The 19,492-nt window shown below is 60.3% G+C and overlaps 8 protein-coding genes across 8 annotated transcripts; 4 read left to right on the top strand and 4 right to left on the bottom strand.

Moving 5' to 3' along the window:
• Positions 1-60: 60 nt before the first annotated feature.
• PLICBS_004575 (60S ribosomal protein eL31) lies at positions 61-646 on the top strand (the record flags this gene model as incomplete). The annotated part of the gene is made up of 3 exons (XM_018326065.1): positions 61-162; positions 259-333; positions 443-646. The coding sequence occupies 3 exons, from the start codon at positions 61-63 to the stop codon at positions 644-646; spliced, it is 381 nt and encodes a 126-aa protein (XP_018175817.1).
• A 489-nt stretch (positions 647-1,135) lies between these two features.
• Positions 1,136-1,813, bottom strand: PLICBS_004574 (ubiquitin-conjugating enzyme E2 11; the record flags this gene model as incomplete). Its single annotated transcript, XM_065600547.1, has 3 exons — positions 1,136-1,238; positions 1,304-1,636; positions 1,722-1,813. The coding sequence occupies 3 exons, from the start codon at positions 1,811-1,813 to the stop codon at positions 1,136-1,138; spliced, it is 528 nt and encodes a 175-aa protein (XP_065456619.1).
• Positions 1,814-3,228: 1,415 nt separating this feature from the next.
• PLICBS_004573 (Chk1 protein kinase) lies at positions 3,229-4,902 on the top strand (the record flags this gene model as incomplete). Its single annotated transcript, XM_018326066.2, has 2 exons — positions 3,229-3,311; positions 3,375-4,902. 2 exons carry the CDS (start codon positions 3,229-3,231, stop codon positions 4,900-4,902), a joined length of 1,611 nt encoding a protein of 536 aa, XP_018175818.1.
• A 196-nt stretch (positions 4,903-5,098) lies between these two features.
• Positions 5,099-5,571, bottom strand: PLICBS_004572 (ubiquitin-protein ligase Anaphase Promoting Complex; the record flags this gene model as incomplete). The annotated part of the gene is made up of 4 exons (XM_018326067.1): positions 5,099-5,151; positions 5,211-5,274; positions 5,337-5,368; positions 5,430-5,571. 4 exons carry the CDS (start codon positions 5,569-5,571, stop codon positions 5,099-5,101), a joined length of 291 nt encoding a protein of 96 aa, XP_018175819.1.
• A 745-nt stretch (positions 5,572-6,316) lies between these two features.
• PLICBS_004571 (uncharacterized protein) lies at positions 6,317-7,305 on the top strand (the record flags this gene model as incomplete). Its single annotated transcript, XM_018326068.1, has 2 exons — positions 6,317-7,197; positions 7,251-7,305. 2 exons carry the CDS (start codon positions 6,317-6,319, stop codon positions 7,303-7,305), a joined length of 936 nt encoding a protein of 311 aa, XP_018175820.1.
• A 641-nt stretch (positions 7,306-7,946) lies between these two features.
• PLICBS_004570 (40S ribosomal protein uS5) lies at positions 7,947-9,092 on the top strand (the record flags this gene model as incomplete). Its single annotated transcript, XM_018326069.2, has 3 exons — positions 7,947-8,201; positions 8,453-8,710; positions 8,835-9,092. The coding sequence occupies 3 exons, from the start codon at positions 7,947-7,949 to the stop codon at positions 9,090-9,092; spliced, it is 771 nt and encodes a 256-aa protein (XP_018175821.1).
• Positions 9,093-9,401: 309 nt separating this feature from the next.
• Positions 9,402-13,770, bottom strand: PLICBS_004569 (uncharacterized protein; the record flags this gene model as incomplete). The annotated part of the gene is made up of 5 exons (XM_018326070.2): positions 9,402-9,687; positions 9,851-10,085; positions 10,188-10,768; positions 10,843-13,648; positions 13,713-13,770. 5 exons carry the CDS (start codon positions 13,768-13,770, stop codon positions 9,402-9,404), a joined length of 3,966 nt encoding a protein of 1,321 aa, XP_018175822.2.
• Positions 13,771-18,240: 4,470 nt separating this feature from the next.
• PLICBS_004568 (uncharacterized protein) lies at positions 18,241-19,492 on the bottom strand (the record flags this gene model as incomplete). Its single annotated transcript, XM_018326072.1, has 2 exons — positions 18,241-19,239; positions 19,268-19,492. 2 exons carry the CDS (start codon positions 19,490-19,492, stop codon positions 18,241-18,243), a joined length of 1,224 nt encoding a protein of 407 aa, XP_018175824.1.

Below are 19,492 nucleotides of genomic sequence, written 5' to 3'. Positions count from 1 at the left end.
TCGAACAGCACAATACCGCCGCGCCGCAGATCGAGAGACTGACAGAAGCCCAATCCAGAAATGTCGTCCACGACGAAGGGAAAGAAGCCTGCCGGCAAGCCTCAGCGCTCCGCCATTGCGGACGTTGTCGCCCGCGAGTACACCATCCACATGCACAAGAGAGTACGTTCTGGCCTGCGATTGACGACGGACCAGCGACGAGTTGGGACGCATCGAGGCGGCAGCAAAGGATTATGGGCTAACTGCTTCGATCAACAGTTACATGGTGTCTCCTTCAAGAAGCGCGCTCCTCGTGCCATCAAGGAGATCAAGGCTTTCGCCACTCAGGCTATGGTACGACTACCCGACGAGATCCCAACCTCTTGCCCGATTGGCGCCGGCCCAATCCATGGGAGAGGGCACACAAGGAACCCAGAGCCATAATGCTGACCTTGCTCTTCAGGGCACCACCGACGTCCGCCTGGACCCCCAGCTCAACAAGAAGGTCTGGGAGTGCGGCATCAAGGGCGTTGCCTACAGACTGCGCATCCGAATTTCCCGACGACGAAACGACGAGGAGGACGCCAAGGAGAAGCTGTACAGCTACGTGCAGGCGGTGAACGTCAAGAACCCCAAGGGCCTCCCCACGGTTGTCGTTGAGGAATAGAGCAAAAAGACGTTTCTCTGTTGGGACTGGTTCTTCGGGTGTGGCATGGCATTTTGGAGTTGCAACCGGCTGTTCTAGCTTTTCACGCTGAAAATACAGAGGGAAATGTGATCAAGGCTTTGAACCCGAACCACTCTCGCTGGCTCTGTTGCCGATGCGAGCGATGCACCCGACGGCGCTGATGTCAGGACACTACGAGGGCTGGGATTGAAACGGGGGCCGGGGTTATTGGCGAGGGAAAAGAGTAAATGCTTTCTGGCTTGCTTTGAATCTATTGTGATGGGGAACGCCTTCCATCGTCAATAGACTTCGCTTGATGACTGCCACCTGTCTCATGCCCGCGGGAGACAAGAACCCTTTCCAGCTCGTGCGGAACGCCCAAAGCGCAATCCCGAGGCGTGACAGTAAACGACCAAATGGTATACAACCCGAGGACTCCAATTCTCCTAGTGGAACAACAAATGCAATGCCTGACCCCGTCACATCCCGCTACTCGTCCTCAACATCCCGGTGTCGCGCCAGGACCTTGGTCTTGAACTCTTGAGGGTCCTTGTCCCAGAGCTCAGCAGCCTCGCCATTCAAGGGAGACGCGCTGTCGCGGAGAGTCAGCAAACAGGTTCACGCAAGGGCCAACGCGGGTCTTTTGCAGGGACTCACTTGTTGGGCTCGCCGAGCAAGCTCTGCAAGCTCAGCAGCACCGTCTGGATGTTGTAGGCGGCCGTCCACTTGTCCTTGAGGATGTCTAGGCAGATGCGGCCGGAAAAGTCCACGTTGGGGTGGTAGATGGGCGTCTTGAAGAGGACGGTGGGAGCCGCGTATGGGTAGTTGGAGGGGAAGGCGAAGCTCAGCTTGAAGGTCAAGCCGGCGTACGGGGTATCGTCGGGACCTTCAATGGTGGCGGTCCAAGAGAGCAGGTTTCCGTCCGCCGAAGGGAACGCGGAGACGCCGGGCGCAGGCGAGGTCATGAGCGTCATCAGCTCGGTTTGCAACCTATCGCGAGGGCGCGGGTTAGACAACATTTCCGGTACAGGATGGATGAGAGGGGAGTTAGACATGGCCCGGCGGACGGACGAACCTCTTGGTGACGCTCTGGGAGTCGGGGCCCTTGCGGGAGCCATTGAGCTTGGCGGCCTGGACGCTGCCGGGAGCGGAATTTTGGCTGTCCATGGCGTAATCCATAGCTATGCGGCAAGAGGCTGCTCTGTGAGGCAGGGGACGGGGGTTTAAACAAGGACGACGCCGGGATGCAGTCGAGAGAGGACACGGCAGACGAAGCGACGAGTGCCAGGAATTGCCAAGGACGACAGGAGCGGCCGAGACAGCAGGCTGAGCTGAGGAAAGGCGCAGGGCGGAGATGTGGAAGAGCAAGGCAGCTGGCTGGCTGATGGTGGTGGTGATGGGGACGAGGACGGACGGATTGGTAACAAGGGAGAGGAATGCACCGGGGGTGGTCTAGGAAACTCTGTTTTGGGGCGGCGGCGTTGCGGGAGAGGCTCGCTAGGGAAGGCCTGCGTGCGAGTGCGTGCGTCTTGTTTTTGTAGCGTCTGTCCGTCGACAGGTTTCCCTCTCGCTGTTCTCCCTCAGGTCCGGCAGTCTGCCAGGCGAAGGGGCCGGCGTGCTGGTCGCGGCGCATTCGGCGTCGCTGTGTTTTGTTTGCCGCAGCAACGGGACGGGGCAGCGACACGGCCGGGCCAATGAATGGCGGCGGCTGGCCAGGACGTTGAAACCAGGGCCACCTCCCGACTGCGTCAAATCGCCATCCACCCAGTCACAGGGAGCCATCACCCAGTGCGCGGCGGCACGCGTAGGCGGGTTTCGCGGGCACGCGTGGGGCTGGGCTGGGCTGCTGGCTGCCCACAGGTAGGGGCCCGGTGGAGATGGGGTGGCGCTTGGGAGGTGGCGATGGGGCGCTGTAGGCGATGCAGGCACCCGCACGACGTGCTCCATGGCGACGGCCGGCCAACCAACCATTGCGTGTGAGAGCACGACGCCTTGGTGTTAGTGCTGCTCCCTTGTGGACGGCCACACAAGCCACGGCCACCACCAAAAGCAACCCGACACACCACGCCATACACGTCCGGTTGCAGCTTTACGCGGTCGGACGCGCCCCGACGCGACCTCCGTTCACGGTCGAATCACCACGAGATTTCGTTGCAGACGCCAGCTTTGTTGTTTGTACGCGCGCACAGCACGACGTCTCCCCTTATTGGCGGCGCTCCGCTCTCTTCACTGTGTAAGCCTCACACGCGCGCGGGGAGCAGAGGCAAAGGCGTTCGAAGGGCGGGTTGGAAGCGTGAAAGTGAGAGGAGCGAGTTGCCCAGCCAAGATGGTGAGTAACAAACATTCCGTGTGTTTTCACAGCCATTGATGGACGGCTGCCACACCCTTCGGACCGTGCCGGCGGTAATTGTCCTTGGGAGCTGATCTCAGGGTCCGATGGTGCCCATGGTCAGACCCCGCCATGCGCTTCTGGTCCAAGGTGGTGATGCTGCTGCTGCCTGGAAAAAGGACCGCAAGCGACATCCCGGACTTGTCCTCCCATGATCTCACTTGTCAATGACCACTACTGACATCTCGGCACGATGCAGTCTCAACTGGATCCCTTACCACGGGACCTGCCCTTTCGCATCGTCTCCAAGACCGTCGGGCGTGGCGCCTATGCCTCGTGAGTTCTCTCCATGCCCATCCCTCGAGACGCCGCTGCGGACTGACATGTGCAAAACCCCAGCATCAAGAAAGCCATCCCCCTCGACTCGCCGACGCCCGTCTTCGCCGTCAAGCTCATCCACAAGGGCTATGCGACCAAGCAGGGCCGCATCTCGGCCAAGCAGCTGGCCATGGAGGTATCGCTCCACTCCCACATCGGCCAGCACCCCAACGTCATCGAGTGGTTCGCCTCGGGCGAGGACCCCGTCTGGCGCTGGATCGCCATGGAGTTTGCCGAGGGCGGCGACCTCTTCGACAAGATCGAGGCCGACGTTGGCGTCCGCCAGGACATTGCCCAGCTCTACTTCATCCAGCTCGTCGGCGGCGTCAGCTTCATGCACTCCAAGGGCGTCGCCCACCGCGACCTGAAGCCCGAGAACATCCTCCTCTCGGCCGAGGGCAGCCTCAAGCTCGCCGACTTTGGCATGGCCACCATGTTCGAGTACAAGGGCCAGCGCAAGACCAGCTCCACCTTGTGTGGGAGCCCTCCCTACATCGCCCCCGAGATCCTCGCCTGCGGCAGGGCGCCCGACAGGAAAGCACCCGGTGCCAGCAAATACTCGCCTGACCTGGCCGACCTGTGGTCCTGCGGCGTCATCCTCTTCGTGCTGCTCGTCGGCAACACGCCCTGGGATGAACCATCGCCCAGCAGCTGGGAGTTTAGCGAGTACACGCGGAATCACGGCCATAGCACCGACGCGCTGTGGGAACGGGCACCGCCGGAGGCTCTCTCCCTATTGCGAGGCATGATGTCTATCGATCCCGCGAAGCGATTCAGTTTCCAACAGGTGCGCCAGCACCCTTGGTATACTAGACACAACCCGCTCCTCACTGCCGACGGCAAGGTCTCCGACCCCATCCACCTCGCCACACAGATGCTCGAGAACCTTCGCGTCGACTTCAGCCAACGGCCTTCGGCTTCACAAAGACAAGCACCGAGCGTCGATGATATGGATGTCGACACCGGCTTGAATGCCGGCAAGTTTTCATCGACACAACCCGAGACCCCTATAACCGACAAGGACTGGGACTGGGAGCAGCCGGTCCTCCGATCCATGGCCATGCCAGCCTCCTCCCTTCCCTCGCGTGCCTCCGACGCCCGCCGCATGGTGCTCAGCACCCTCGCAGACGAACCCTCGATGTCGCAATTCTCTCACACACCGGGACCGTCCATGTCGTTGACGCAGCAGGCTCGTCGCTTCCGCGACATCTGCCCTCCAGAGTCCCTGACGCGTTTCTTCTCCCACGTGCCTCCTACGCACCTTGTGCAGATGCTCGGGGGCGCGTTGCATCAGCTCAACGTGCCGCTCGGCCCCGTCTCGCCGAACCTTCACGGCAGCCCCATCGCCCAGATCAAGGTCAAGGCTGTCGACGGGCGCCAGCAGAGCCTGCACGGCGAGATCAACATCGACAAGCAGCCGCTGCCCGATGGCACCGAGGTCCTCGACGTGCGGTTCGTAAAGATAAAAGGAGATCCGCTGGAGTGGCGGCGGTTCTTCAAAAAGGTGGTGGTACTGTGCAAGGATGGCGTTTACGTCCCAGAGTCCTAGACGGCCGCTGGGGCTTTTCGTTGCAAGACACACGTCGAAAATGAGGCCATGATGTCGGAAAGGATAGAGTGTAATGAATAGGTAGAACGACGAGACGGCTTTACGAATGCATCGAAAGTTGCGCCTCTATCGTGTCGCTGCGCTATGAGTTGTTCATGAAGTGCATAAGAGAACTCCTGCAGGGCGTAGGTCGCGTTTACTCTTGCCCAGATGTCGTTGACTCATTAGCCTGGTCGGCCCATTCGAACGCTGCGAGCAACAGGTTAGGTTCAAGGACAGCTCGTGTTGAAGAAGTGAAGTCGTCTTACGTTGTCGGCACATGGGGCACTGGCCGCGGGCAGAGTCTTGTTTTATCCACTCCATGATGCAGTGCTGCGGTAGAGACGGTTGTCAACAAGGCCCTTTGCGCGATCGCGATTCAGGGGACGGCATACCATATGAAAGTTGTGGCCGCACTTGCCAGACACTGAGGGAAGCACGGGTCAGCGCGGGGACAGATCGAAGCATGTGAAGACGGCGTGGCTCACGCAGGCTGCAGTCGTCGCCAGGGTATTTGCAGGTCGGACACGTCCCATCAAAGTGGACCTGGCAGATGCCGCAGACGTCGTCTTCCGGGATGTCCCATCGCCAGGTGGCGACGGCGTTCCACTCCTTGATGGTGACCTTCATGAGGGGGACGGGCTGGCGGCGTGATGCTGCCGGTGCCGCTCTGCTGTTGTTGTCGTTGTTGCTGTGTTGACGTCTCCAGTGTGTGTAGGTTAAGTTTACAGCGGTTTCGACAGGCGGCGCTCCACTCGCGACTCACCCTGGAAGCTCCGTGTCGCTCCGCAGTGGGCCCCAGGGTCCCTGGCGTGTGGGCGGGATGATTGGTCACAGCTCCCCTGGAGCTCGCTGGCTTTTGGAGAGGAGAGGTTCCAGCCATCCAGTTCATCCCACCCAAGCCACCCACCGCCGCGTGCTCACCCCGTCAGCACCGATAGCGCCCCCCCCAAAAAGGTGACGAGCGCCAGAAGCTCTCTTTCCTGCCCTGGCAAGTGGTGGTGTCAAACTCAGGTCACGAAGCAAACCTCCAAACTCACCCTTCGCTCCACCACCTCGACACGCCCCGAGGGCTGGCTCTTAGCTCGGTTTTTACCGTCCATACCCCGCATCCCATATTACTGACGGCCGAGCTTTCTTGCGCCCGCGGTGCGTAGGGACGACCCGGATTGGGACCGCCCGTCTCGCCATCACCGAGCTCTCCGTCGTCGGCGCCACCACCGCTGCTTGGACCTGTGCATCATCCTGCAGGTCCGCCGCTGGCCGAGGCGCGAACGACTCTCTACCACGCAGCGCAATGGCATTCGTCGCTGTCGGCCGTACCACGCGAGTAGGCCTCGCCCACTGGGGGCCGTCACGGGCGTTCCGCGCAACCATGGCTTCCCGCCGGAACTTGTCGAGCTACCTGGTTTCCCCCAAGGAGCTGCAAGATGCCCTCAAGAAGAACCCGCCCTCCCCCATCAGCCCGGACCCCCGCGTCATTCCTCTGTGCGCCTCCTGGTTCCTGCCCAACGATGAGCGGACCGGTATCCAGACCTTCCGGGAGCAGCGCATCCCCAAGGCCCGCTTCTTCGACCTCGACAAGGTCATTGATAAGCGCAGCCCCTATCCTCACATGCTGCCCGACGCCAAGCGCTTCGCCGCCGCCATGAGCGAGCTCGGCATCCGCAAGGAGGACGTCGTCGTTGTCTACGACACCAAGGAGCTCGGCATCTTCAGTGCGCCCCGCGTCGGTTGGACGCTCAAGGTCTTTGGCCACCAGAACGTCCACATCCTCAACAACTTCAGGCTATGGGTGGAGGAGGGCCTGCCCACCGAGTCCGGAGAGCTGTACAGCGTCGAGTGCTGCCCCTATCCCATCCCTGAGTTTGACGCATCCAAGGTGGCAAGCTTCGAAGATGTCAAGGAGGTGGCCCAGGACCACAACAAGGAGGGTGCCGAGGGCATCCAGGTCCTTGATGCCCGGCCTAACGGCCGCTTCACGGGCAAGGACCCTGAGCCTCGGGAGGGTCTGTCCTCTGGACACTTGCCGGGATCCATCAGTGTCCCCTTCAGTGTCGTGCTGGACCCCCAAACGAAGGCTTTCCTCCCCGCTGATAAGCTGCGGACCGTCTTCAAGGAGAAGGGCGTGGACCCGGAGAAGCCCATCATCTCCAGCTGCGGCACGGGCGTAACCGCGTGTGTCATCGAGACTGGCCTGGAGGTTGCGGGATACGGTTCTCCTGAGAAGCGACGGGTCTATGATGGAAGCTGGACGTGAGCGCACACCTCGAATCCAATCCAATACCGAAGATGCTAACCATGAGTAGGGAGTGGGCTCAGCGAGTCCGACCGTCGGACAACCTGATCTGGAAGACGGAGTGAGCTGGCGGAGATGGTGGCAGCATGTTTGCGTTCGCAAACCGGGCTATGCGATTGTAATTCAAGTCACGATACCCTCTCCCCTATCCTTGAACTTCTTCTGCGCTTTCGGTCATGAAACCTCTGTCCGTAACCTCCGTTTCATGACCATGGCATCTCGCCTCCTGTTCCCCTGCTTCATTCTCGAACACGCGATCTGTGTATGAAACCGCCGCAGTAGTAAAGAGCATTTTGTTTGCACTCATTGCGCGGTATATGGTACCACCTTGAAAATCGGTCCAATCTGTGACATTGCGCCCAAGTGAAGCGTCCTGTGATATCATAGGCTCACCGAAACCACACCGAGATGCAAGATGACCCACCTCGCTGACCTAGGTGAGGTGGACGTTGACCCGCTTTTCTTTGTGCGTGGTTCGCCAATGAGGCGGCCACAGAAATTCCAGCCACACGAAAAGCCATTAGGGCTCGTCTAACCCAAGCGCACCCGAAAAATTCCCCCAGTGCAGAGAGCGAGTCGAATCCACCCCGCCAGCGCAAAAAGTTACCACCACGCTCCGGATCCCTCCAACCCGCACAACAACTAACACCCGCAGCGCCGCGCCGAATCTCCCCCTTCGACGACGACACTACACACATCAATCAACATGGCTGACCGTGGAGCTCGTGGCGGCGGTTTCGGATCCCGAGGTGGTGACCGCGGTCGTGGCCGTGGCCGTGGTCGTGGCCGTCGCGGCGGCAAGTCCGAGGAGAAGGAGTGGCAGCCCGTCACCAAGCTCGGCCGCCTGGTCAAGGCCGGCAAGATCAACAGCATGGAGGAGATCTACCTGCACTCCCTGCCCATCAAGGAGTTCCAGATCGTCGACAACTTCCTGCCCAAGCTCAAGGACGAGGTCATGAAGGTGCGAACGCGAAGCCCGTGAACCCATCACACACACACGACGGTGGAATATTGGACGCACATGGGTTTACTGCAAGAATTGCGACGCGACGTCCGGGAAGGGGACGAGGAAAAGAGGAGGGTGGAATTACGACGGAACTGGAGGAATTGTCAGAGTTGGAGCGATCGCAATTCTTGCAGTGGCCATGGCGTTCCAACCACCGGAAAGGGAGAGAAAGAACCCGCGCTGACACGGCATTTTGCCATCTACAGATCAAGCCCGTCCAGAAGCAGACCCGTGCCGGTCAGCGCACACGCTTCAAGGCCGTCGTCATCATCGGCGACTCTGAGGGCCACGTCGGCCTCGGCATCAAGACCTCCAAGGAAGTCGCGACCGCTATCCGCGCCGCCATCATCATCGCCAAGCTTTCCGTCATCCCCGTCCGCCGCGGCTACTGGGGCACCAACCTCGGTCAGCCTCACTCTCTGCCCTGCAAGCAGAGCGGCAAGTGCGGTTCCGTCACCGTTCGCGTACGTCTTATCCTTCCCGTCTCTGCACGGTAGCCGGTCGTCTTGGGGTGGTCGAATACACCACCCAAGATCAGGGCAGCAGACCTGTGTGGTTTCCCAGCGGCAAGGCTAACATGTGTTCCAGCTGATCCCTGCCCCCCGTGGTACTGGCCTCGTTGCCTCCCCCGCCGTCAAGCGCTTCCTCCAGCTCGCTGGTGTCGAGGACGCCTACACGTCGTCCGCCGGCTCCACCAAGACCCTCGAGAACACCCTCAAGGCCGTCTTCGTCGCCGTCTCCAACACCTACGGCTTCCTGACCCCCAACCTGTGGAAGGAGACCAAGCTGCTGCGGAGTCCCCTGGAGGAGTTTGCCGACACCCTGCGCGACGGCAAGCGGTACTAGAGGAGAGGAGAGAAGAGCGTGTGGGTGGGACGTTTTTGACGAAACCCGGTGCGCGGAGTCACGATTCATTGTGTTTCATTGCATGGTCGGTTGGCCGGTGGGGGCAACCGATCCTGGCCTTCGAGATATAATGGTCACGGTCTAAATGATTACCAAAGTTCATTCCACCTCTGCTTCTATAATGACAGCCTGACTGACCCCCTTTGAACTCGATGTGATACGCCTCCTTTGCAGTAATATCCTCTCACTCCATCGCCCGATAGGCGGCACCCATGCGGTTTACACTGTTAGCTCCCCGTCCCGTCCCATTCACCAGAAACTCTCCCCGTCGTCCGGCGGCATAACATGCAAGTTCAGCTTCTCCGACCGCACCGTCTTTCCCCCACCGAACCAGCCCCGTTTCGCCGGCCGCGTGGGCCGAGGTGACGGCGGGTCTTTCCTCTTCCTGGCGGCTCCGTCTCGTCGGGCCTGACCTTCAGTCTCGGACTGGGAGAGGTCGCTGTCGCCGCGGTGGCGGTCGAGGAAAGTGGGCTCTCGAGCAAACGACACCGCCTTGCCCTTGCCCTTGCCCTTGTCCTTGGCCCGAGATCCTTGTCTAGGTGAGGCTCGTGTCAGCTTTTCTTTGCACTCTGATCGTGAAGTGGTGCCGGCCTTGAGCCACAAGAAAGGGACCAAGAGCGAATCGAAAGCACACATCCGTCTGACGGCTTTGCAGAAACGTCGGCCCCTAGAAGGCGGGTTGGGCGGGCAAGACTCACCTCCTGATTCCCTGTGTGGGCAGCTGTTCATGCATCCCCTCGCTGCCCTCGACACGACGCCGCTTCGGCGGGCTCTCGGTATCAGACATGCAGCTGGAAGTCGGGCTCGGGGGGAACCGCGCCCTTGCTTCCTCTTCATCGTCACCGTCACCCTGCTTCCCTCGTCCAAACATGCCGCGCAGCCTCGCGCCCCACGACCGCTTCCTTCCGCGATTCGCAAAGTCAGGGTCCAGCTCTGCTCCAGCAGCGTTAGCAACCCGGTCCGTGTGTCTCCAAACAGCAAGTAACCGCAAAAGAAGAGGGGGAGTATAAGAGATGGGAGAGGGAGGGAACTCACGAGATTGAAGCCGCTGCTCGATGCGCTTCCTCTGCAGCGGCGTGTCGCCGAGCCAGAACTCGGCCGGCCCGGGCTGGAACTTGCGCCGCTGCATCGCCCTCTCCGCGTACGACACGCCGGACTCCTCCGGATGGCTCGCCTGGCTACCACCGGCCTTGACTCCGAGCAGTTCCTGCAACGCGAACCGCTTCGTCGCGTGCGCGTCCTGCACGGCGCGCAGCGAGCTGCCCAGGCGGTAGGCGAGCTGCGAGAAGAGCTTCTCGGTCCGCGCCTGGTCGGCCTTGACCTCGCGTGGCTTCTTGGTGCAGGAGGCGAGCGAGCGGAGGTTGCTGCGGGTCGGCAGCTCCTTGACGTACGACGCATCGCCGCCGCCCTTGGCGGGGGCGGCATCGTCCACGCCTGTATCGAAGATCTTGGTGCTGTCCCACAGTTTGATGAGCGCCTCGAGTTCCTCGGCGTTGGCGCCTTCCGCGTCGGCCTTGGCCGCGTTGCCGGAGTCATCCCAGCGGATGCGTTGCTCGGGATGGACCGTGTGCTCTGGCCGGCCGAGCATGGGCGTCTTCTTGTCCTTGACATACGTGCTATACATATCTGGCGTCAGCACCAGCACTTCTTTCTAATCAGTCAAAGCGGCACGCCAAATTGGACAACTGACCGTATGATATTCATCTTGTCCAGCTTCGGAACAAACTCCGCCAGCTCCTTCACTGTAAACGGCTTCTGCCGAAGCGTCGGCGCGCAGTTCAGCGCCTCGAGGAACGGGCCGGCCATCTTGGGGGCCATGTCGCAGAAAAAGGACGACGCGCTGGGGTCGTCGAGCATGGCCTGGACGCTGTCCACGAAGAGCTTCTCGCGCTCGCCCTGGCGCTTCTTGGACGCCCGCGTGTCGGTGGCGGAGGGCAGGCAGAGGAACTCGAGCCAGCGTGCCTCGAGGGGCCGGAGAGCAGGTAGGCTTCCTGTCGAGACGTTCGCGTTGCCGGGCTTTGATCCTACCACGCCGGCTCGTACGTCCTTGATGACGCTCGTTATCAGTGGCCGTGGTGCTCGTCTTGCTGCCTGGAGGAGGATGTCATAGAGGGTGCGGTACTTGACGAGCGCGTTCCACAACTTGCCCAGCTCCAGCATCATCTCATCCGCCTTGGACCAGTCTGCGGCTTGGTCTAGGCCTCCATCCTGATCCTGATTTGGGCCCTTGTCCGCGGCGGCAGGGGCTTTCGTGCGCGACGTGTCCAGGCGCGACGGCTTCACGGGATACTTGCGACCGGCAGCCAGCTCGTCCTTGCGAGACTTCGCAACGTCAGGCAGCAGCGTCTGCCAGGGGTTCGCCCCGACGACGCGATTCTCATACGAGTCAAACAAGTTGAGGCTCTGCTGCAGCGCCGCGCGCTGGTACCCCTTCAGGCGGGCCAAGCTCTCGAACTGGTCGTCGCTGAGCTCCTTGGCAGCCGAGGGCAACTTCGTGCTGCGGTCCTGAGCCTTTCGCAGCACCTTTGCCGTGTGAGCCGGGCCCTTCCTCATGCACTCTTCAAAGTACTTGCTCTCGCACTGCACGACGTTGAGCCTCTTGCCCTTGGACGAGCCTCCCCACAAGCCGGACTTGGACTTGTCGATAGTTTGGCTCTTGGACCAGAACGAGCGGGCGTCGCGGTGATGTCTCTGGCGGTACAGCTCCTCGATGGTGTCGCTGACAGACGCAGAGTCGCTGTCGCGTTTGGCGTCCTTGTAGGTCCACCTCCCGGCCCTCTTGCTCGTCTCGCCAGCGTCGTGGAGACTCAGGTTCGGCACGGGCAGCTTGCTAGGCTTATCCGTGTCTTGCTGTTTCGGCGGCGCCGCGGCCGCGTCCGCCGTATGCGCGATGATTTGCTTGCGGTTGTCGTGGTACTGCATGAAGGCGTGGTGCGTGCGTATCATGACGAGCACCTGCTCGAGGGCGCGGCCCCACGACTCGTCGCCGTTGCGGACGCGCTCGAGGCGGGACGTCATGTCGATAACTTGGGCGAAGCGGGCGCGCCATTCCGGAGAACGGAGCGTGGTGCGCTCGCGGAGGAAGTTTTTGGCGCTCTGGAGCTGGAGCACGGTCTGAGCCTCGGCGTTTTGGACTTGGGCTCGGGCTGGATCCGGGGCGGCGGACGGCAGAGCCGGGTTCGGGGCCGGGCGCGGTGCGCGGACCGTCTGAAGGGTCGGACGCCGAAGAGGCTTCGGCTGCGGGGCCGCCGGTGTGGGAGCTGGTCTCGGTTCAGGGGAAGGCTGACGTGGTGCTGGTTGTTCGGGCTCAGGGGCACGCGCGGACTCCTGTTTACCCATGGACCACAGGAGAACGTCTTGAAGATTGGACTCAGGGACAGACGCTTCGCATACCGGAGGCTCGTGCGACAGTTCCGGTTCGACAGCGGAGGGCACAAGAGGTTCTCCAGGCTCGGGCTCGGGCTCCGGTGGTTCAGACGGCGGAGGCGGAGGCGGCGACTCAGGTTTGGCGATGGACCATACGAGGGGTTGTTGAGGTTCAAGGACGGGCTCCTCGTCGACGGCTTGTTTCGTGGGAGGGGGAGGCTTTTGAGGCGATACCGAGTCCGGGGGCGTCAACACGTCCCGTGGCACTTGAGTGGGAGGAGGCGAAGTCGGAGGAGGTGGAGGAGAAGGTTGTTCGGGGGCCTGGTGTTGTTGGGATGGCAGTACCTCCGGGGCCGGCTCAGGGGCGGGCGGCAACGGAGAGCTCTCCTGCTCAACAGACTCGACCAGCTCCGCCACGTCCTTCTCTGATCCCACCTCTGCCTCCGGCAAGGGGTATGAACCACTGTCGTCCATGGGGACGTCCGGTTCCTCTTGTACAACATCCGGCATGTCCTCGTCTTCTTCTTCCAGGCCCTCATCCACGAACTCCGGGTCAGCAGGCTCGAGCTGGAGTCTCAGCTCCGTCCACGCCTGCTCCTTCCCCGCCTCATCCAACCCCGTGTCCTCGAGGATGAGCAGCTCCCCGATGGCGTTGAGCTCCGCGATCGTCAGCGGGTCCGTGACGTCCTCGCGCTCCAGGACCTCGTCGAAGCTCGCCAGCTCGAAGGTGTCAAAGGCCCGGATGGCCGCGCGCGTCATCTCCAGTTCCTGCTCCGAGAGGGCCGCAAGCTGGGCCTCATCGAGGTCGGGCACCCACGTCGTGGTAGGCGCGTCCCCATCTCCCGTTGCGCGCCCCTTGCTGCGGGCCAAGACACGAAGCTGCTGTGTGGGCGAGAAGCTGCCGCTGCCGTCGCCTCGGTTCGAGTAGTTGAGATACTGATACCGGCAGCCAAAGATCCATGCGATTCTCTGCCTGCAGTCGTCATGGTGGACTAGGAACTGTACAAGGATGTTGTCTCGGAGCCAGATGTTGAGGGCGCGGAAGAGCGCGTTGATGTTGAGGTGTCGGTCTCTGCGCACCTCGGAAGGCAGTTCCGACTCATAGCCGTCAAAGAGGCCCGCGATCTCGCCTATACGGGCACGTTGCTCAGTCAAATACTCTCCGTCTTGCAGGACGTGTGGATATGGGCTTACGGAGGAGCACTTTGACCGCGACAACCAGCCTGCTCTGCAGGACCGTGGATGCCCTCATGACTGTGGATGATCCGTTGAGGCCACAGACAAGTGGTGGAAGAGATTTTGTGTTCAAAACCGGCGGTAGAGGTTTCTCGTCTGACTGAAGTTGTCGATCCCGTTTGGACACCGTACCAAGCAGAGTGTCGCCCTTGGCCGCCCGCAAGGCTCTCTGTTCATCGACGGTGCGTCGGTTTTGAATAAGAGTTGAGCAAAAGCCGAGGAAATACAGCTCCCAAAGCCTTACAACAAGCACATATACCCATATCGCCTCTCTTTGTTCCGTCTTCTTTCATCTTGGACCGTCGTCACGCCTCGCGGCCGACTTACACGGCGGGCCAGGACGTGGTCCGAACGACCGCATTCCAGTCGGAGCGCCACCCCGCGCCGCCACCACCAGGGGCGCAGACAAAGGCCAGCCCACCATTTCTGTCGGGCCTCGACGGTCAAAGAGAACAATGAGCTGCTGCGCCACTTGCCTTTGGGGTGGTGCCAACCGGACAGCTGTCAACTGGCGTAGGAGGTTGGGGAACGACTAGGGCGTTGTGCAGGGTAGCTGTTCCGAGTCCTCGGGAACCGCCAGCTTTGGCCCTCTCCAGGCAGAACAGGTCTCTTTAAATTGAAGTGATTATTGAGACGTATCGTGCCGATTATAAGAGCCCAAGTTTTGTCAAAACAAAAGGTAGTTCTGCGTGATGGTGTCGATGGTGAAGTAGTTTCCGTTATGACTGCGGATCTGGCCAACACGCACAAAAAGTAACTACTGGAGAATCAGAAACCAGAGACCGGGAACCAAATACTGTTCACAAAGACATATGGTCATTTTCGAAAAGGACATGTACACACTTCTGTTGTCGGCGAGCTTCATGCGGCATGAGATCCACGGGGAACGGCAGAATCGCGACACAGCATGGCATGTGGTTGTCCGAATACCCACAACACGAGGCGTCGATGCCTGGAAGCATGTCCAGGTACCTTTGGCCACTGCAACACACGACTCGTTGACACCGATAAGTTCAACGCTCACAAACAGGCAAGCAGGAAGCGGTCACAGCACTTTGCCCCCCCTCGGTGCCTCTCGTGCCGCCGCATCACGCCACTACCGAGCGCCCAGTTCCTGCGCTCCAGTCCCCACGGTCCCCGTTTCCGTTTCCGCTTTCCGCGCGGGTGTCAGACACTTGCGCGCCAGTCCAGGCGGCAGTTGCTCGCCCAACGCGCGGGAACACGCGGGTGGGTTTCTCACCACCCATCGTACCGTGCCTTGCAGCTCTCGATCACAAGTAGCCCAGTCTCCTCCCTGACGCTGTCCCGGGCGAGGAGGAGTACGAGAGAGGAGGGGGAGGTGGAGGAAGAGGAAGAAGCGGTCCCTCGTGCCTGACAGGCACGCATGCACGCAACACGCTCGCCCTCCCTGCTTTCTCCATCTTCCCGGAGCATGCCTGCTGCCACGCGAATCCCTCCAGGGGTGGGACGATGTGCCGGGCGATGCGCCGACGAGTCCCGACCCGCGAACCCGAGCGGTAATACGTAACTTACTACGTACTTTCTTCAGCGACGCGTGCTGCCCTCGCGTGGCCGTCGGGCTGTCACGCATGTGGCTCAATTAAAACGAGCAGATTACCGTCTACTAACTTGGTACGTAGTCCCATGGGGGGCGCCGCGTCCGCCCCCCTCATCCTCCCTTGCGCGACGACGCTGGCGGAAGAATCGACACGTCGCGGGCAGGGCGATGATGAACGAACGGGGTGTGCCCTGCCTTGTCCGGCCCTACTACCTACCCCCTTGGCATGCCAGTCGAGTCCACCATAGTTGGGTCCACCACGCTGGGTGATTGATTTGCCGAGGGAGGAGTGGCAGAGGCAAAATGGAGAGGTTGAGGCTGGGGAGGAGGGGGGCTTGTGAGTGAAGCTCACTCACTCACAGAGCGCGCGAGACATCTGAAAGAGGATCAACCCCCCGGAATTACCCAAGTGAGATGGCAGCACATAACGACACAATCTCCTAGTCTTGCGAGCCTACGAGTACGGTACGAAGCACGTGGGGATAAAAATTACTTACCTTATCATCTCTCATTATTAGCAGATCAAAGCAATGTGACAGGGAAAGAAAGAAGAACAGCAATGTAGGGGTGGGAGGAACATGGACATGGACATGGACAATGGACAGGGACAAGGACAACAACCTCTTTCTGCGGCCCCCCTTTTCGAGAACGGACGAGCGAGCATTGACTCGCCGTTTGTCCACCTGAAGGCCCAATCTCGGACGCGCCCCATAACGAAGGTACATGCAAAAAGTCCAAGGAAACTCCCCCATATTCCCATCGCCAATCCGCCCGCGCTGCTCCCCATTTCGCCCCCCCGAAAAGCATAATCAGATTGTGGTAATGCCCATCCTCATCCCTTTCTGACGAAAATGCTGCTATTAGTTATAACGCGGCGCACATCACCACCTACCCACCCCTCCACTCCACAACTACCTACCTACCTTTTCACTGTCACTAAGTGTCCTTGATTGTAATCAGCGGCGTTATGACCTGCCCAAACGCACACCGCAAGGGCCCATTTCTCTCCTCTTTCACTGACTGCGGCGGGGGGCTTTGCCTCCCTCCTCCTCCTTGCCAAAGGCTTTGATTTGAATTAATCCTTTTTATCAAATAGTCAGGACTTAATTGTTTGACGTCACGGACCTCTCCTGCCCGACCCCCCCTGCCGCCGCCGCGCCCCTCTCCTGAACAAAGGAGCCCAGGCTTCCGCAGATCGAGATCTCCTCCCTTCGCAAGCCAAGCCCTGCAGCCATGCATGGGCTCCTCCTTCCTCCTCCTTCCCAACACGCGCGCGAACTAACTAACTAAACCTAACGCTGTTTGTTACCTGCCCGCTTTACCGCCGCCGCCAACATGCCTTGCTCGCGCGCGGCGCGTTATTATTACCGCCCAGCACAGTACAGTACAGTAGTAGGTACAGTAGCTCTCGCGCAAAACGGAGCCAATGCGGCGCAATTCCCGCTCGCCAATGCCGCCCGAACGAGAGAGTAATCTGCGCCCGCGTCGCAGCACACGCGCTGCCTCGTGTGTTCTGGTTCGTAGCGGACGCGAGAAATGCCTAATCTTGCATCATCATCATCATCATCATCATCATCCATGGCATTCTGCTCACATTCCCACTACTAGCACGAGCCCGCTTGCTTGCACGGCCCTTTTTGCCGGCAAGCCTCCTCCCCTTCCGAGGACCCTCTTCGACGACAGTCCACATCCTGGCAGCGCCCTCCCTCCAATGGTGCATACAAAGTATCCCATAGTAGTATCAGTAGTGGCAGTCAGTAAGCAGCACGTGGCCACAAGAAGGCATCCGTAGACAAACATAGCACCTAGACAGTTATGGACCAGCCAGGAGCAATTAAAGCGCCAGCCTTATTACTAGTCATACCGGGCGGAGCTATCTACAAGGAAAGGGCCTCGAGGGCGAGGGCGAAAAACCGCAAGTCGGTGCGCGCCGGGCCCTCGTCAGCCACAGCCAACACACACACACACGCACATGCATGAATTCACCGTCACTAGGAATACGAGACTTGATATTTGGCAAATTTTTTCTTTGTACTTCTGTCTTGTGCCTGTTGACAGCCTCCGACGGCCAACAGGATGGTATCGCGCGAGACCGTACTACCACCAGCAACAAGCTGCGTGGATTCCCATGTGCCTCGCTGCTCCTGGGCCGCGGATGGCGATGCTTCGCCTGCCGTCCTCGGGCAGCGCAAAAGAATTGTACAGAAAATGCCCTGTGCTCACAGAGCGCCCTGGCCCCCGTACCGAACCTTGGTCAAGTCCGGCACCAGGCCATTGTCTTCTTCTCCCGTCGCGTCTTTTCGTCGCCCCTCAAAGCGGGTATCTCGTCTACGCGACGACACGACACCCCAAAGGCCACTTTGCAATCTCAATTTTTCCTTGTTGTGTCTCAAGGCTGGCCAAGAAATGGTTCCTCCTCTCGCGGGCCGTCTATACCCTTCAAGTCACATGGCGCCCCTTGCCAGGGGTGCCATGTCCTGGGATCCCGCCGCGCATGAGCCGAGTGGCCGTGTATGCAAGGCCTGGTATTCCCAACGTCGCATGCAAAGTGAAATGTGGGAAAAGGAAAAAGGGGGGGTATGATCGGTTGTGCCTCAAAATTTTTTTTGGTGCCGAAAAGACTTGCTGAGTTGGAAATTTTGGATTTTTCGCAGAAAAAGGACGTGAAGAAAGCAGTCGCTAAATGCCATAACGTCGAGGAAAAGTGTAAGCTCTCTGATGCATGCCAATGGCCAGATTAAACCCGAGCGAGTAGACGCGGTGGCGGTGAGCAGCTTCCGCCAGGTCCATGTCCGGGATCGGTTCGTCGATGGCCGTCCAGGTCGCCCTCTGAGCCCATCCCCACAGCGTGAGGACGCTCGATCTCGGTACCATATACGGTGGCCACCAGGTAAATGTCGACCGGTAGGGAGACATCCACCAACCACTCTATTGTTGGTGAAAGCTTTGTTGGTTCGGCATCCCCAGGTGACGTGCGTGTTGCGCGTACCCCGAAGCGTGGTGCTGCTGCGGTGTGGGAGTGACCGGGCACCGTGGCATCGGGTACGAGTCCTTGGGCACGTTGCCGAAGTTGACGCCGTCGGGGGTGATGGGGGGAGTGAGGTAACCCTCGTACGGGTTCGGGCCGTGCGGCTTGTGCGGCGTGCTGTAGATGTTGGACTCTTTGGAGAGGATCTCGGCCGGAGGAGAGGGCGGAACTGCCGCTCGCTGCGCCTGGGCGATGGCGGCGGCTCGTGCTGCGACGAACTCGGCGAGCCGGTGTGAGACTCGGTAGGCGCTCGGGTTCGAGTACTTGCGTGCGAGCGTCGGCGACGGCTGCTCCAAGTACTCCGAGATGAGCTCCGCCACGGTGCTCTCATCATGGTCCAACTCCCTGTCCACCGCCTCTGGTCGCCCCAGGACTGCACGGGCCACGGCCAGCGATGCACGGGCCATGGTCGAAGGCTTGACCGAGACAAAGTCACGGTGGTAGAGCGCAATCTCGCTGAGATACGACGACATGCAATCTACCTCCTTGTCGTCATGCTCATAAGCCACCAGCAGCTGTGAGAAGAAGTCGACGGTGGGGTGGCCGATGGTCCACTCGAGGGTGTTGAGGACGTGCATCTCCATCTGGGTGAACATGCCGGCGTCGTACAGACCACAGCACATGTTGGCCAGCTCCGATATTTGCGGAACCCTATCCTTCTTGTCACCGTACTTGGCGGCAATCAGCAAGGCGGCGCAGCCGACCAACTGGTAGTGGTGCTTGTAGACGACTCTCCGCGAGCAGTACCGGTCCAGCAGGTTCACGGTGAGGAACAGGGTGTCGGGGAGGAGGCAGAAGGCGGCGTGGGCCTCGACGAGGAAGTCGATCAGGTACGGGCGCATGTACCATTGGATCTCTCGCTGCATGTCGATGAGGGTGGCATCGGGTAGTGTCTCATCCTGCAGGGTACATGTTAGCCAAGAGAACACACGCAGACAGCGGCGACTGGGGAGTGCATGCCTCCATCGTCTGCATGTGCTTCAGGATGTCGTCGAGGTAGTCGTCGGCGGCCTGGCGAGACAGCTCGCTGCCAATGACGTCCTGTCTTTGACGGGCAATCATCTTGGCGGCAGCCCGGGCGTCGATGCACGGCTGACGTGGCTGGTCATCCGACTCGATGAAGAACGTCTCGTCGGCGTGTGTGAACTCCAT

This window comes from Purpureocillium lilacinum, assembly GCF_023168085.1.
Source record: "Purpureocillium lilacinum CBS 284.36 DNA, scaffold_3, whole genome shotgun sequence".
In the NCBI taxonomy this organism is placed as follows: domain Eukaryota; kingdom Fungi; phylum Ascomycota; class Sordariomycetes; order Hypocreales; family Ophiocordycipitaceae; genus Purpureocillium; species Purpureocillium lilacinum.
The sequence above is the reverse complement of the archived record's forward strand: the minus strand, read 5'-3'. Positions and strand labels throughout refer to the sequence as shown.